Source organism: Xenopus laevis, chromosome 5L, assembly GCF_017654675.1.
Source record: "Xenopus laevis strain J_2021 chromosome 5L, Xenopus_laevis_v10.1, whole genome shotgun sequence".
In the NCBI taxonomy this organism is placed as follows: domain Eukaryota; kingdom Metazoa; phylum Chordata; class Amphibia; order Anura; family Pipidae; genus Xenopus; species Xenopus laevis.
Genome location: NC_054379.1, coordinates 1,252,572 through 1,271,306, shown reverse-complemented (window position 1 = coordinate 1,271,306; position 18,735 = coordinate 1,252,572). Strand labels below are relative to the sequence as shown.

The 18,735-nt window shown below is 39.2% G+C and overlaps 1 protein-coding gene across 1 annotated transcript in view; it reads left to right on the top strand.

Annotated features, from left to right (window-relative positions):
* Positions 1-18,735, top strand: part of LOC108716400 (1-phosphatidylinositol 4,5-bisphosphate phosphodiesterase beta-1) — a 296,085-nt gene that overhangs the window by 212,011 nt on the left and 65,339 nt on the right. Inside the window, exons 11-13 of the mRNA XM_041562430.1 lie at positions 4,357-4,514; positions 7,651-7,733; positions 17,531-17,615. Coding sequence (XP_041418364.1) covers positions 4,357-4,514; positions 7,651-7,733; positions 17,531-17,615 — 326 coding nt within the window. The remainder of the gene's footprint in view (positions 1-4,356; positions 4,515-7,650; positions 7,734-17,530; positions 17,616-18,735) is intronic.

The window sequence follows — 18,735 nt, the reverse complement described above, 5'->3', positions numbered from 1 at the left end:
TTGACCCCTTTTAACCAAAGATTAGCCTTTCAGAATTCAATGCAAAATAACTCTTTGACAATTAAACAGTCGAGATTCACAGGTCTAGGGAAAATCATGATTCAACCTCTCAGAAGTAGGATCCAACTTTCAGCTGACTAATTCCCCAAATGTTGCTCTCACTAAGGCTTCCTTCCGTAGGGTACATATCTTCACTGGGACCTTCTCTCACAGGTTTAACTGTCATCCCATACACAATCAATATTCTTCAAATAGTGCAGGATAATGGTTTCTTCCTTAGCTCCCAAGATTCTAAGGCACGAATCCCCAACCTTTTGATCCTGTGAGCAACATTCAGAAGTAAAAGGAGTTGGGGAGCAACAGAAGCATGAAAAATGTTCTTGGGGTGCCAAATAAGGGCTGTGATTGGCCATTTGGTAGCCCCTATGTGGACTGGCAGCTACAGGAGTCTCTGTTTGGCAGTACACATGGTTTTTATGCAACAAAACTTGCCTCCAAACCTGGAATTCAAAAATAAGCCCCTGCTTTAAGGTCACTGGGAGCAACATCCAAGGGGTTGGAAGAAACATGTTACTTACAATCTACTGGTTGGGGATCACTGCTCTAAGGGATCACCAGAAATAATTCCATTGATTACAGAGTTTCTTCGTTTTTGTACATTATGTATTTGGGACCATTGACTATAATTTTCGTCTGCAGACAAAAAAAAACCTAATGATATGAAATTGAATGTGTGAGATATGTTATAATATTGTGAAACCTAAATATTAAATTCAAACTGAAAACAACATGAATTTCCTCTGTAAGGCCAGAAATCACAGTTGTCACTGTAGAAGGGATTTAAAAAACAATCTTGTTCCTATAGCAATGCTGTAGCTGTTCCACTTGGCTGGTTCACTTTATAAAATCTGAAGTAAAACTCCACATGGGACTCTTCTAGAAAGGAAATTCCGGATGAGATTTTGCAGCCTTCGTTTACATGACATTTTATTTTATATTCCTGTTATTTCAGATATTTCAGTCAGAAAAAAGCAGGAACCAATCAGATGGTTCATTATGACTTTGTAATGTTATTGTTATTTCTCACATTATAATTATGTTTTGAGAACAGGTCTGAGAAACCCCAGGTCCTGAGCATTGTGGATAACAGGTCCCATATTTATATACACAAAAGATATGAATAGGGGATCAAATATAGCAATTAAGCAACAGAATAAAATACACAGTTTACCATAGTTTATCTTTCACTGGCAAGTTATAAACATGTTGGTCCTGTCCTGTGCTGCAATACAGGAGGATTATACAGGTATGGGACCTGTTTGTTTCTGATAATCAGCTCCACGTTTACTGCTACATTGGGATCTCTCCCTCACCTGTCACTGGAATGGTGGATCCAGCTCAGAGCTGGGCCTTCTTTATGTCTTTAACTCACATTTCTGGGACTTTACTGTATATAAACTGATCTATGAATTCCTTCAATGAGAATTTGAAGAACTGGATTGATACGCTAAGGCGGTTATTTATCTTTTTATTAAACCAAACTCCCATCTTAATTATCAATAATAACTCAAAAAAGTCAGGTCAGGAAAAAAACTTGATAAAACCCACGAAAACTCAAACCGTAGGAACTTTTCAGATTTGACTCCTGAATCGCTCAATTTGTTTTGATTATTGCCTGAAAACCCCAAATTCTTCGTGTTAACACACAAAACCAGTGCAGATCACGGTATCTTGAAATTGTAAAAGAGACATCTCCAATTGACTTCTACACGACCTTGACAGGTTTGAGGTGGCGGATTTTCAAATTCTTTTAGCAGCTTTGTGGTATAATAAATCTCAAATAATTCAAGCTTTTTGAGTTTTTGCCCTAAAAACACAGACCAGAAAAAAAATTGAGGTTTAGTAAATAACCCTCACGAGGAAAGTTCTGGCGACTTCGGAAAACGAATTGCTGCATGTGATTAGTGCCGGCGATTTTTCATTTTAGCCAGTACAGAGTGACGGAAGGTGTTAGGGGAGATTGGGCACCGCAAAGTTGAGGTGATAAGTCGCCAGGCGACTAAATCTCCCCGAATCGCCCAGTGTGCCCTTACTCTTACCCTAAAACCTGTCAAGGTCATGTAGAAGTTAACGGCAGAGGTCCATTGAACCATTTAAAGATGTTTGTATCTTTCATGATGTTCAGGTTTTTTTCGGTGGTTTGCGCTCTAAAACCCAAATGCACTGATTTTTTTTTTTTTTTTTTTGAAATATGTTTTTATTGATTTCAAAGGTGTGGGAGGGGTACAGAAAAAAGAATGGAAAGGGGGGAGGAGGGAGGGTCTAAGCCAAAGAAACCATATCATACAGTACAGAAGTATGTAAATGCAATACATCATATCAGGATAGTACAACAAAGTTCACCCGCGGGAGATATCGCCAGAAACGTGCATTTAGAAGTATATAACAAATCCCCCCAACCTGGAGAGGACCTAGTTCGGGGGTATCAGACAGGCCTAAGGATACATCAGAGTCGCCCTTCTCAGGGCGTGAAGAGCTGCGCATAATCATCCGTATCCCTGAATAGCAACCATCTCAACCATACGTCCCTATATTGTAAGTGTTGCTTACTAGAGAAAGTGGATAGCTCCTCGAATTTGGCAATTTCATTGACTTTCACGGCCCAGTCCTTAACAGATGGAGGGACGGTGGATTTCCATAGTCTGGGGATGAGTACCTTGGCAGCATTTAGTAGATGTCGCTCTAAAGAAACATCTGGGGAACCCTCTTCATTCTCCAGTTCCCAAAATAGTAGTATACGAGCAGGGGAATTGGGTAACTGCCTCCCTAATATAGTAGAGCAAAGCCGTAGGATCGTGGCCCAATATTCGGCAAGGTCGGGGCATTCCCAGAAAATATGTATAAGAGAACCGACATTAACTTTACACCTCCAGCACAAATGACTGACAGCGGGGTAAATGCGGTTCAATTTGATCGGTGTATAGTACCACCTACATAGAATTTTATAATTTAACTCTTGAATTTTGCAACATCTAGAACTGAACATCAGATTAGCTATGCCCCGCCTATGCAAATCTTCAGAGATATCTAGGCCAAGATCTCTTTCCCACACCTTTATAAATGGTAGTTGCTTCTTTGCCAACACAGGCCCCAGCATGTCATAAATAAGCGATATCGTGTGTGACGGAGGGAACTCCAGTATACATAATTTTTCAAACGGGGTTAGCTGTCTCCCCAGCACTTTGTCGCCTCCCAGGTAGGCACAGAAGTGTTTAATCTGACAATATTTATAATCTTGGAGGAATACGCTAGGTCTGGCTTGCCTAAGAAGGTCCAAGCTAGCAAGTTGCCCTTTCTCCAACACATGTACAAATTGTAGATGGCCGTCTACTAACCACTCGTGAAACGCTTTGGGCCTAAGTGCGGCAGGGAACGCCGGATTGTTCGTGATCGGCATGAGAGGTGAAGGGAAAGATGTAATTCTAGAGCTACATTTTACTAGATCCCATGTCTTCAAAGTGTTTTTAAGTAGCGGGTGTGAGGGGTGCAATATCCTCCGATGTAGCCTATCAATCCAAGGTAAGTGCAGAAGGTGTGTGCCCGAGGATTGTTGTTCGATTTCAACCCACCCCTTGTTGTCCACATGGTAGGACCAATCAAGTATCCTGTTGAGTATTGACGCTCTAAGATAACGTGTGCAGTCCGGGAGGGCCAGACCGCCATCAATTTTTTTCCTGTGTAGGAGAACAGATTTGATTCTAGGGGATTTGCAAATGCACTGATTTGAGTTTTTTATAGTCAGGTTTTTTCATAAATTGGAAAACATTCGTTGTGAGTTCATTCACGAACCTCCCAAACTCGACCTTTGATAAATAAGTCCTTATATGTTGTAATGAATGAGTTTCTACTTTCCATTTGAACCGCTATCAACTTGGAGAAACAGAATCCATTGTGGCAAAGGAAAGAAAACCGTGACACTTCCACCACCAAAAGACAACATGCGTCACATGACCATAACAACACACTTTCATTATATATATATATATATATACAGTATATAGGGAAAACCTACATTTACAGTATAAATGATGTATAATTAGACACTACTTGACTCTTTCCAGAGACAAAAGACTTGTGTTATTAAAAAACATGATCTAAAATGTGGACATATAAATAGATATCCATATGAAGGCAGCACTAAATCATTGTAACGAGTTTGTGCATTTGTCTATTTATAACATTTCCATTGTGGAATGTCGCCCTTTAGCGTTAAATAAGTGTCAAGTCTCATTATGGAGCCACTTGAGAGCTTTGCATAGGAAGAGATGTGATTGGTTCCCTCTCTGTTTATTGCAGCCGGGCAGCTGGCTGGGAATTCTTCGGTGGAGATTTATCGGCAAGTTCTCTTGGCCGGCTGTCGATGTGTAGAACTGGATTGCTGGAAGGGACGGACGGCCGAGGAAGAGCCGGTCATTACCCATGGATTCACCATGACAACGGAAATATCATTTAAGGTATACCAGAGACTGAGATTGGTAAACTCCACAACCTCCTTTGTTTTCATCTCCCAATGTTTCCAGTGTCTGTACTTTCCTACTGTCTCGAGGCTTCCGTTCATTGGAAAGGAAAAGTGATCTCATAACCTCAATATCATATATAGACAATTCAAAGGAATTCATACAATATTAATGTAGAATTTTGTACATTCATTAATAAAAATCATTTACACCAAGGTTTCTCCTACTATACTTATATTATTCATTTATTGACAGTATATTTAACACTACCGCCAAAAAAGGCTATAACCACCACAAGTGTAATGTTCAACCTTAGAAATACTAATAAAGGGGCAACAATTCGCCAGCATTAACGGTTGAGGAACATCAGCAATTTACTAACCGGTCGTTACTCAGCAAATTCACTAAAATACGGATTTTACTGAATGTTACCTCTTTTGCCAGACTTTCCTAAGTCAGCTCAGACCCGGTGAAGTGCATTGGAGTGCAGAGATCTTCCTCAATCTTCTTTGTAGTGGAAAAAAGCTTCTAAGTCCAAAAAACACTGGTGTCTTTTCTTATTTTTCAGGGTGATAGGCTGCAAAAGTCCCTAAAACATTTTTTTGGGTAACCGGGTTCCCCCCTACATTTCCTAACATATGGCACATAAACTATACAGTGGGCTCATGTGTAGGGCAATATAACAACTCTATTGTCTTTATTAAGGTTTAGTGATGGGCGAATTTGCACCGTTTTGCTTCGTTTTGCTTCGCTTGAAATTCGCGAAACGGCGAAAAATTCACGAAACGGCGAAAAATTCGCGAAACGGCGTTTTTGACGCCGGTGCCCGTTTTTGACGCCGGCGTCCGTTTTTTCGGAAAAAAAATTTGACGCCGGCGAATTTTTTCCGCAAATTTTCGCGGGCGTTTCGCGAATTTATTTGCTGGCGGCAAATCGCGCAAATTCGCCGCGAATTCGCGCCTGCCGAATAAATTCGCCCATCACTATTAAGGTTCCCTGGACTTGTGTAATGTAATGTATGTGCTGCAACATATAACATAAAGACTCCCAGTCAACTTTAAATTCCCCGCCATATGCAAATTAACCTGAGCGCAAGATCTCTAGCAAATTTGAGCTTGGCATAAATGAACGCTAGAGCATCTTCGCTTTGAATTGCTCACATTGCCAATGTAACGCTAGTGAAAAGTCGTCAGCTTTCAACAACCACAAAGAAACTCATTTCATTTTAGTGAATTAACATTGTCTGAGCGAATTTTCATCTGACGAAATGGACGCGATGGATGCGCAACGGTTGCTGGTGACTTTTCGTCGGTTCGTGATTCTGCCCCATAGTCGGGTTTATCCTGAATCCTTTGTGAAAGATTCTGCTGAACACAGAACTGAATCTGAATCCTAATTTGCATATGTAAAAGAGAATCACCCGGTTAAGAAATTTTTGAATTCCTTTTTCCAGCTTCATTAATATGTGGCCTTTAAATTTCTCCAACTTCGTTGGCTTCCCCCAACATTTCCTGAAGACTTTTATTTGTAGAGAGGTTTTGTTACATGAAGCGATTGAAAACAAATATCTTTGTTCATGGACAATTTACGCCTAATACAAGAATTCCATTGGGAAATATTGCTGCTCCTGATTACACCGATCTCTAATTGTCTGTGAAATGATCCTCAGCCTCAGCCAACAAACATAAGCCACACATCATATTTAGGTGACATTTTAGCAGATCCAGCATTAAACAGATTAGAAATGATGACAAGCATTATGATTACTCATTTCTAGGAAATGCTGAAATGCTCAACTTTCCTCAAAAAAACTTGGACATGAAGATCAGTTGATGACGCAGGGTCCTACAGTGTGGATTGTTTTATTTTCTACTTTTTGCCTCTAAAAATAGCAATTGTGATGCTTCTAAATAAGTTCGCAGCTATCTATGTGCATTTCCATCGGTAAAATTACTGGATAATAATCAATTAAAAACAGAAAATAGATTCCATTTAGTCTGACAATTTGTATGGTGGAACATTAGCAGATCCAGCTTAAGTTGAAGGAGTCAAGAAGGCACATGAGCCCCATTTACAAAGCGTTACAAGCTCCATTTTGCTGGCAATGGATCTGCTGTAAATTTACCTGGAATAAAAACTGATGTTCTCAATGACAGTTGAGTGCTGTGGGGCACAGTCAGATTTATGAACTTGTATTTCAGCTGCCCCTTAGTTAATATGTTGACCCCAAAGGGGCTGTTGGAGTCATTAGGTGTGACTTTCTCACAAAGACTGAAATCAGTAACAAAAATTCTCCATTGAGATATAATTGCTGATGGCATCATGAAGCTCTGACCAGTAGATACATTTGCAATGGACGTCCTAAAGCAACTATGGGGCACATTTACTTAGCTCGAGTGAAGGAATAGAATAAAAAAAATTATATTTTATATTTTTTTTGGCTACTTCGACCATCGAATTGGCTACTTCGACCTTCAACTACGACTTTGAACTAAAAATCGTTCGACTATTCGACCATTCCATAGTCGAAGTACTGTTTCTTTAAAAAAAACTTTGACACCCTACTTGGCCACCTTAAACCTACCGAGCACCAATGTTAGCCTATGGGGAAGGTCCCCATAGGCTTTCCCAGAAATTTCAGATCGAAGGAAAATCGTTCGATCGATGGATTAAAATCCTTCGAATCGTTAGATTCAATGGATTTAATCGTGTGATCGAACGATTATTCCTTCGATCGTTCGATCGAACGAATAGCGCTAAATCCTTCGACTACGATATTCGAAGTGTTTAACTTCGACGGCCGATATTCGACCCTAAGTAAATGTGCCCCCATGTGTTTGGGCAAGACACAGCGTCATGTTTGTATGGAGAACACGTGAAGCTACTGAAGTTTTGCAGTTAAATTTGAACAAAATCTTTTCTATGGTGGAAAAAAAATAGTTGAAACAGTTTTCACTGACCTCATCACTTTTCATTATTCATTCTTTTCATCCATGTTTTACAAAACTGGCTTCACCAAGTCACAGCTGGAAATGACCAACATTTGGTGCATCTGTTTCTGGGGGGGGGAACAATCCAATAGGAATTGACTATCCGCTTCTCTAAATAGATTGCATTTCTTGTTCTCCTTCAGGAAGTTATAGAAGCTATCGCTGAATGCGCGTTTAAGACCTCGCCGTACCCAGTCGTTCTGTCTTTCGAAAATCACGTTGATTCGTAAGTAACTGAATTTCACTCCATTGTTTTGAAGCTCATGGTGGGAAATGGCTTTGTGTTACATATGTTCCCAATTACATGTGAAATGGATTATATGGTATAACAAACAGCAGATCAGGTTTTACCCTCTATCTTACAGTCTAATTGTCATAATGTCTCAATTTAGCTGTAATTGGTATCCCAGTTGCTTTTCAGACCTGGTAATTGATATGATCGGGTTTCATTGTAAAGAAAATGGAACTGAATTCTACTGACTGTCCAATAGTAGTTACTGTATAGTCTGCAGCAGCACAATCCCAAGACTAAATGTACTTGTTTATAAAAGTCTTGTTTCATTTGCTCCCCTACTAGACGCACAGGTTAGACATCTTAGAAAACAATGTCACAATTGTAATTGCTATTCTTTAACCTACATGAAAACCCTCCCCATATATGACAACCCTGTCCCTTTAAGCTTGTGGCCTTCTACTGGCCAGAGGGCAGATACAACTGGATATCATTGAGGCATGACTTGCCCATGAGTAGCCAACAAAATGAACTGTCAGTGTGAGCAAAATATATTCATAACACGTGGATGGAATCCATGGAAAGATTGCTCCAGGTCTCCAGGTCAGCAATTATTCTTTTCTTGTCTGCTTTTCAAAAAAATTAGCTTCAAAAAACTTAGCCAAAAACTCAGAGAGGTTCTAGGCTAAACAGCAATTCGGCAGGTTTAAGGTGCGAAGTGTCGAAGTCGAAGTTTTTTCAATGCAAAACGAATTTTGGCCTATTCGATGGTCGAAGTACCAAAAAAATACTTTGAAATTCGAAGTTTTTGAATTCTAAAATTCACTTCGACCCTTAGTAAATGGGCCCCTAAGTAGTGGTCAGGATGTGAATTCAAGATTCTGATCATATGGAGACATTTCCTATGCGCAGCACAATGTTGTATGTGCACCGGGGCAATGACTTGCGTGTTCATGCATGAGGGCAGCGTTGGACACTAGAGATGTCGCGAACTGTTCGCCGGCGAACTTGTTCGCGCGAACATCGGGTGTTCGCGCTCGCCGGAAGTTCGCGAACGTCGCGCGACGTTCGCCATTTTGGGTTCGCCATTGTTGGCGCTTTTTTTTGCCCTCTCACCCCAGACCAGCAGGTACATGGCAGCCAATCAGGAAGCTCTCCCCTGGACCACTCCCCTTCCCTATAAAAACCGAAGCCCTGCAGCGTTTTTTCACTCTGCCTGTGTGTGCTGAAGAGATAGTGTAGGGAGAGAGCTGCTGCCTGTTAGTGATTTCAGGGACAGTTGAAAGTTTGCTGGCTAGTAATCGTTTTGATACTGCTCTGTTATTGGAGGGACAGAAGTCTGCAGGGGTTTGAGGGACATTTAAGCTTAGGTAGCTTTGCTGGCTAGTAATCTACCTTCTACTGCAGTGCTCTGTATGTAGCTGCAGTGGGCAGCTGTCCTGCTTCTGATCTCATCTGCTGACTGCTGCAATAACAGTAGTCCTTGTAAGGACTGCTTTTATTTATTTTTTTGTTGTTTTACTACTACTACTACTACTACTACTATAAGAGCCCAGTGCTATTAGTCTAGCAGTGTTGGGGAGTGGGACTGGTGTGCTAATCTGCTGCTCCTAGTAGTTCAGCAGCACCAACTTTAATTTTTTTTTTTTAATATTCATTTTTTTTTTATTTTACTTTTTTTTATTTTACTACCGCTGTAGTAGTGTATAAGTTGACCTTTTAGGCATTATTTGCCCTGTAGGCATTATTTGCACACTGTTTTCTTCAACCCGCCATCGAGCTGTGTGACCTTGTTCACATTCTGTCTAAATATCCATAATATTACCGTCTCCAGAAAAAACACCGGAGTCACTTTTTTCAAGCAGCCATAATATATTTTACGTAATCCGTATCCACCGCTGTAGTAGTGTATACGTTGGCCTTGTAGGCATTATTTGCACACTGTTTTCTTCAACCCGCCATCGAGCTGTGTGACCTTGTTCCCATTCTGTCTAAATATCCATAATATTACCGTCTCCAGAAAAAACACCGGAGTCACTTTTTTCAAGCAGCATTCATATATTTTACATAATCCGTATCCACCGCTGTAGTAGTGTATACGTTGGCCTTGTAGGCATTATTTGCACACTGTTTTCTTCAACCCGCCATCGAGCTGTGTGACCTTGTTCACATTCTGTCTAAATATCCATAATATTACCGTCTCCAGAAAAAACACCAAACAATGCCTACAAGGTCAACGTATGGCAGTTGTTTAAAGAGAACAGTAGATTACTAGCCAGCAAAGCTACCTAAGCTAAAATGTCCCTCAAATCCCTGCAGACTTCTGTCCCTCCAATACAGAGCAGTATCAAGCAGATTACTAGCCAGCAAGCTTACTATCATCTGTCCCTGAAATCACTAACAGCTCTCCCCCTACACTATCTCTTCCAAGCACACACAGGCAGATTTTTCAGATACATTTTTGCCCTTGATCCCCCTCTGGCATGCCACTGTCCAGGTCGTTGCACCCTTTAAACAACTTTAAAATCATTTTTCTGGCCAGAAATGTCTTTTCTAGATGTTAAAGTTCGCCTTCCCATTGAAGTCTATGGGGTTCGCGAACCGTTCGCGAACCGCTCGCGTTTTTGCGCAAGTTCGCGAATATGTTCGCGAACTTTTTTTCCGACGTTCGCTACATCCCTATTGGACACAAAATTGCAGGTATTTTTACTGCATTAAAGAACCCGAGAGCCTTTGAATAGAGATCAGAAACCAGTAAAGCTGTAATATATTTATTTGGGACACTGTGTTATTTAGCTATTTACTACATTTTAAACACTAAGGGAGAAATTTACTAAAGGGCAAAGTGGCTAACGCTGGCGAAAATTCACCAGCATGATGACATTTTGGCACTTTGCCGATTTACTAACGGTAGCTGGTGTAAATTCGCTGGTGTAACTTCGCCAAGGAGATAGACTCTGGCGCAACTTCGCACTCTAACTCCAGACAAATTTTTGGTATGGCGAAAGAGCGTTACTACGCAAATTCCCTATGTTTTTGATTTTACTGACCGTTACCTCCATTGCCAGACTTGCCTTCGCCACCTCAGACCAGGCGAAGTGCAATAGAGTAGATAGGAGTTCCTCAAAAAAAAGTTGGCATTTATTCCTATTTAAAGGGTGATAGACTGAAAAAGATCGTACATTTTTTTTGGGGTACCCTCCTCCCCCCTACATTTGCTAACATATGGCACCTAAACTATATGTGGGCTCATGTGTAGGGCATTATAACAACTTTATATCATTTTATTAAGGTTCCCTGGCCTTGTGTAGTGTAATTTGCTGCAGCATATACGCCCATTGTACTTTAACTGCATGCCGTATACAAATTAGCCAACGTCAGCGTAACTTCGAACTGCTGAGCGTAATTTCACCAGCGTTCGGTACCCTGTGTGTAACTTCGGATCCTCGCGAAGCCAGCGTTGGCAAATTTTCGCCGGTTAGTGAATTTGCCCCAATATGTTCCTTATAAACTCCCTCAGGGGCTCCATTTACTAAATTATGAGTCACCCAGTGTCAAACGGTTTCCTTTATTTCAGAAACTACGAATATCTTTTTTTTCCTCCGTTTCTAATTTAAAGCATGAATAGTCTGTAAATCTGACCAAATAATCTGCGAGAAGCAGCGACCTTTATCTGCATGGCTGCGCATTGTTGGCTTGATTGCATGCGCCCCAGTAAAACAGGAGAGGTCCAAACTGTAAATTACTTGTATACCAAACCTCTCTCTACGGTTTCAAATATTTTTATTTGATTTTCACGTTAAACAAATAAAATCAATATGACAGCAAATATTATGCAGATGAAGAAAACATGTTACATTCGACACAATGGCATGTTATTGTCAATACTGTATTCCATACAAGAAACTAACAAAAATGAACTAAACCAGTGGATGTAAATGTAATAAAAGAAAAAGCCCATTCATCATGTGGAATGCTGGATAGATCTTCTTACAATTAAAGAAACGGCTTTATTTGATCACCAGTATTAGAGTTACACATTTCAAAATAAGGAGACCAAATCTGCCTAAAAGAATCTTGGGAATTACTTCCTTGAGTTTTAGTTATTAAGCTTCTTGCCAACTAAGCTGCTTCATATAAGAAATGGAGTCCAATAGTGACGGGGGGGTTTCCTTTTGTAGCCAGAAATTAAATAAAGCTTTCCTAGAAGCAGCTAGAAAAAAAGTCAATAATAATAGTCAATAATTTACTCTCATGGGAGATAAAATTTGTCTTAGGAATTGAAGAAGGCATATTATTATTATGTAGATGCAGTAAAGCAAAACACGGAGACAATTTGATTTTTACCAATCCTCTCTGCTACTTCACGTTTCCCTAATAGGCCTTTATTTCATTTGCATATCATAGGGTCCAATTATTTCCTTCCAGAAGTGGAGCATAATAAGTACAAGCAAATCATATTTATCAACTGTATCTGCTGTTTTCAAACATAATTCCTGCTTCAAGTAGTATTTACAATGCTTATTATTATTATTGGCAGAACTAAGCCTCATTACAATTCTCTTTCTGCTTCAACAAAAAAACATAGAAGTTACTGGACCCCACAACAAAATCATTTTCTGAACCCAATGACATTTTGGCATGATGGCCTCTGTCTGACAAACACATCAGGATCCTACTGGGCCCTTTACACTATTTGGCTTCCCCAGGGATTGTAGGATCTGTTCCCCCAATGTTTTAAATATAAGACAAAGTGCAACAAAGCCAATTTTAAGTGTCCTTAATCTTTCTACAGAAGACACTACACAGGTGAAAAGTGCTTAAATTATTTTTAAGACAGTGATTATTTATCAAAATTTCAAGAATATATTTTAGAGTTTAATTTAATTTTGGAAAATGATAAAAACTTGAATGTGTCTGTATTTATGAAAAAAATACAAAACACACAATAACTTGAATGCAGCAAAGTTGTACTCTACTCATCATTTTCAACGGGTCTACCAACTTTCAAAAACATTTGGAAAACTTTACTTTTTCCCATTGACTTCTACAATCTTTCAGATGTCAAATTTTTACAATCGAGTTTTTTGCGCTCATGAATCTCTAAAGTTTATGAATTTGAAAACATCTCTTTGAATTTGTAAGCACACAAAAAGTAAAATCATGGTAAAGATATGAATATGAAAGTTCACAGATCAGACGTGGCAAAAAAAAAACACCCTTAATATGCACTCTGGGCTTGCTTAAAAAAACTACATTTACTGGGAATGACATAAGACTTGTAAAACATGCAAGAAACAAGTATATTTCTAATATTTAACACATTAAAGACCAACTAAATTGCTAAATCTAATGAAGCTCAAAAAGCTAGTTATAATCATACACACAATTGTGAAACCATAGTTCTAAATAGGCATTTTATATTGTCCAATACACAACAACCAATGTGTTATACATGTCAAGGCAATAAATTGCATTACAATAATTACAGTAGATTCACATTTGCAAAAGACGCATCTTTCCAGTTGGGAATCTGTAAATGGTGTCTTGGCCACAAGGAGAAATGATTCCCCAGTTTGCTCAGCAGTGGAAAGAAGGCCAAACAAAGTCAGATCCCAAGGACACAGAACCAATCATTAGATTGACTCATATAATACAAGCACAGATCTGCCGTGTCTGATTGGCTGACTAATTTCTAACTCATTAAATCCTTAAACCTGAGCTGAGATAAGTTGCAAGAACTGACGTTTTTGTCAAACTAGAAAAGCTACCACTAGAGAAACGGGTCCTATATTCCATCATTAGCTCGTCTCCCTTTATTTTAGGATGGTCATGTGATTTTCTTCAAGTTGAAATGCCCACATTTACCTACTGGACCTGATCTAATGTGTTCATTGGTTTCCCTTTAACTCTTATTGTAATGAAAGCAGAGGAAGCATAAGAAATCTGTCGATTTTAAACAATGTTACGGCTATGCTGTGTTTTAAATGCTCATTATTAGTATTAACACATATTTATGAAGCACCAGCATTCAGCAGACACTGGACTTTGGTGCTCGGATTGAGGGTTGGAAGGATCCAAGGAAACCTATTGTCACAAGTGTTAGAAGATTTCCTATTCCTAAGTAGTAGTGATACAGCTCAGACAATCAGATGGAGGAAAGTGGTTTGAAACTGTCTATTGGAAATTGTATATCTAAGGCAGTTGATTGATTTTCACTTATAGAGAAGATGATTTCCCAGGGCTCGATTGGCTCCCTGTCTGTGAAAGGCATAAGAAGCAATATAATAAGATGATGCCTAAATGCATTTGATGGTGGCTCTGAATACTTGAAGAAGACTTGATTCACAGTTATTTTTTACATTCAATATTATAGTATATAAATCATCAAGACTCAGATCTACATTATCATTTCCACCCCCCAAATGATTATATCCACATTCTGATTGCTTGTGTTAAACCCTGACTTTTCTGTATAATTTTAGTTCATTATCCTTCATTTATATAGTGCAATGAAATTCTGCAATGCTCTACAGAGGTTCCTCATCCTTCACCTCACTCCCTTCTTCAGGGGGACCTTCCAGTCTATAAATAAACTGATGCTTTTTGTTTGGGGAAAACCAGAGTACATGGAGGAGAACCATTGAAGTAAAGTACAACCATAAGCTCAGAACCCAGAGTTGTAAGGCAGAAGTTAATGATTGAGACAAATTTTGCTGGAGGGTCGTCTAATAATGTTTTCAACTCAATTTGCCTTGAGAAAAAAACATACAGGGGCAGATTTAAATATGGTCGAATGTAAATCCTTTGACTTCGAAGGATTTATAGGCTAACATTGCACCTCGGTAGGTTTTAGGTGGCGAAGTAGGGGGTCGAAGTTTTTTTAAAGAGACAGTACTTCGACTATCAAATGGTCGAATATTCAAACGATTTTTAGTTTGAATCATTCGATACTAAGTAAATGTGCCCCACAATGACTGTGACATTGTCCCTAGGCTTTGGAAGCTACATTTTTCTTTATTGTCTATTCAAAGGTCTAGTCAATCGCTACACAATGAAGTCTTTATCTTGCCTTATTAGACTGTGGTTCTGAAGTCTTTGATTTGCAATGAACATTGCCACCAATTCCTTTTCTTCTAGACTTGACACTCTCAAGAATATCCAAATAATCCCCTTGTATATTTAATTTATTTCGTACATTTCAGATCTAGCCATTTGTTATCTTTTCCAATACTTCACTAAACTCAAAAATACCCTTGTTTTCTCTCCGCTCCAAACCTTTTCAGACTTGTATATTTTCCTGACACTTTCAGTCTTAGGCTTTCAAGTGTTTCCTCTGTATCCCATCTCAGTTGAAGAACTCTCTAGGACCAGTAGGAGCAATCATTCAAATGTAACTGTCAAGCTGAACTGAGTGAGAAATGATCTTTTGCTACACATGAAGAAAGCCCATGGATATCATTTGAAGATTGAAGGATTTATCTAAAAACAAAGTTCTTTTTGCAGTTCTTCTGTTTTTAGTACCTTATTATCTGTTTTAAACTGCAAAGCCATTGAGCTCCACTTAAAAATTCCCATTTCTGTTTTGTGATTCTGTCACATTCCCTCAGTAGTACTGTATTAAAGGAGTTAAATTATATTTGGAAAACATTCTAGTCTTCACCCATCTGCTGTGTTCTTCCCATTGGGCAAAACCTTCTGTTCAGCAATAAGACTTGAAGTTAGCAGAGAGCTGCCTCAGAAAACTAGGTTACATCCCTTCATTGTGTGACACTTGGGACTCTTCTCTCATGTCATTTCCATCATTTGTTTTGGCAGGAGACCACAAGAACTGCAGGGCTTGAATAAGTTCCTCTGTGTCGCTGCACAATTATTCTCATCCATCTGTAATCTCCCAGGAAGCCATTTTTACAGCTACCGATACTTAGCCCTTCTCTAGAGGATTTTGTCAAATCTAATTTCCGCAGCTGCATACGGTCAGAAGGAGGTTCAAAAGGCCGACGCATGTTTCCTTGACCCTGAGCCAATCCCTGTCAGTTTTTATAATGGACGTACATGCTCTGTCAGACCAGCCGACAGTTGCGTGAATATTCATGAATTTGTCAGCATGTTGCTCCGTTATTCCTGCCGCTTTCACTCAAAGTATGAAAATGCTAATCTCCAACTAAAAAGACTCTAGTGCAGCATTCAGAAGTGTCTCTGGGGCCTTATAAGTGCAGCTAAAGGAGTATAGCCCCCTAGATTCAATGATGACTCTTACCTCTCACAGCTTTTCAATTTAATTACAAGGTCAGCAACCAATCAAATTGCCAAAAATAACACTTGTTTTAGACATCTCTTTAGCCTTTAAAACTATACCCTCATAAGGACTAAATATAAGATCAAAGCATTGGCTTAACCACTATTGGCATTTTGTATTTACAGGTAGAATTGCAACATACATGATGTTTAGTTGAGAAAGACATGGAAAGAGTGAGCGTAGGAGCATAGGTGTATAGAAACATAGGGCGTGAATTGGAGAGAGGTACAACACTAATTAGAATTCTCTCACAGATGATGCAACTCACATAAAGCAAAGGGATCGAAGTAGAAAGGAATTGAATGTTTAATTGTATCTTTTCTGATCTAAAAGCCAACCAGTTGCCCTTAAGCTGTTGTTAAACTGTAACTGTAAGAGTGGGATGGCAATTGTGCAGTTCAAACACAGGTGGCAGGACACAAGCTTGTCTCCTTCATTTAATGGCTCCTCTGTAAACTGAATTCAGTTTACTGGTTCCTAAAGCTGAACTGTGGATGTAGTATACTAGCTGCCATTATTATTATTATTAGACAGGGATGTTGCTACTGTAGGCACCAAAGACTCTTGACAAACAGAGCTCCGTACCAGTGTAATACTCTCCTCCTGAGAGATCTTTGGGGGTACCTAACATTTACTTTAGGTGTCCTTTGGGTGTCCCCGGGGTACCTAACATTTACTTTAGGTGTCCTTTGGGTGTCCCCGGGGTACCTAACAAAACTGGATAAAGGCCAAATTAATTCTTTGTCAACACGAATGTTACAAGCAAGAAATTTCATTGTGAATGAAATTTGGTCCACAGAGGACTTGTAGATGACTTAGGAAGAATGACATTCACAGTCAACTTCACAACCTCACCCAATTCTTTCAGTTGTGCCTTGCTACAGCCCACCCTCCTAAGCCTTTCCTCCTGGGTGCTGACAGTTCATTTTTCCTTGGTGGAGCCTTAGCTGCTCAGCCAACATACCTTCTCCTATCTCTCTCACCCACTCAGGTGAGCTCCACAAAGCAAATGGACTTATAGGCCTATCAAAGTAGTTCTGATAAAAGTGTCTCTCACCTTGGTGATGGCTATCCTTGGGCCCAAGGCATCATTAAATGTCCCCACATCAGACAAATTGTCTTGGGCCAAAACTTCTGGGCATTCACCTCCATCTTAATTAACACTGTAGGACCACTTCTTTCCAGAATCTTGTAGTGATTTGAAAATATTTAACCATTATACATTATAGTTTAACTCCTCTTGCAGTTAACTTTCTAACATGGCATCATTCCCATTGCTAACCATAGCCACACACATTTTAACCCCTCTTACATGCAGTACAGTTAAATTCCTCTGTGGGTGTGCATATTTGTTTTTTAACCTCTTGCTTGGCACAAACATAAATCGTTTTCAATACAATTCTTTTGTACCATGGGTTCTGTACACTCTAAATTATTGTAATAGTCAATAGTTTGATAACTACTATAATCTGGCCCTGTTTTTCTGTTTCAGGCCAAAACAACAGGAAAAGATGGCGGAGTACTGCAAGCAAATATTTGGAGATGGACTTCTGACAGATGTACTAGAAAAGTACCCAGTAAGTTCATTCTTTTAATATAAGATTTCATCCATAAAGTCAGCAAGAGAGAGGCAGCATGTTACTGTCTTGTATTACATGGGTATAGGTTCACTGGAGGTTGTCCGATGCTCAATATACTGAGCACTTTTGTTCTCTATTAAAACAGAAAGTCCAGAGAAGAACCACTAAGCTGATAAATGACTGTAAGATCTTTGAGTTATTTGAAAAGCAAGCTAAAAGTCAAGCTCTTGTCCAGATTGTTGAGAGCTAGCCAACAAATTATTATATATGAAACACCTGTAAAAAAATAAGTAAGAAAGACTATTTGTAAAAGAAGGAAAAAATTCTTTACAATATTAATAGTTTCCCTTTAAGGGCAGATATGACTACTTGTACAAATACATTTTTTTCATAATTAGATATTTCAAGAGCACAAAGGGCATCCAGATGAGAGCCGGAAAGATTAGTCTCTGCATGGAAGATCCATTAATTAATATGAAATACATTTTGTCCAAAAAGGAACATTTTGTGCTGTTCTTTAGCTTAGAACTGATCAGAGAAATATCAGGTGACTTTTCCATGCTCACTAACTTCATTGTCTAAGCAGAGCAACATCACAGGACAATTCCTTTTACTTCTGTAGCAACTCAGCAGCAATGAACAGCAGTTTGTGCTCTTCTTGTTTCAAATTCATTATATTAACAGCACAAAATTACTCATATTTTAAAAACTAGAAAAATCAGTAACGTGAATTGTAAAAGTACTTAGAAGTGTACTCTGAGCTCTTGAGAATGCTGAATTTCAAAAATATAAAAAATATATATAACTTAGTTATTTCTATTAGTCATCTCTAATTACAGTATAGGTAAGTTTTATCCTCAATTGCTTTCTGGCTCAAGGTTCATTCGAGTGGATGTGGAGTACAAACCAGACATTTAAAAATCAAAGCAAAGCTGTTTTTTCTTCCACTCGTTTGCAGTGCCCCGTGCAAAGTGCAAAGTGCAAAGACTGGAATCTGGCATTTGTTTGCACTTTGCCCACTACGTTGGGTATTGGTTGAATAGCCGCAGACCATGGCCTTTGAATTTAGCGCGGCCAACGTTAAATGATCTTTCACTTGCACCCCCAGGCTTGTAAA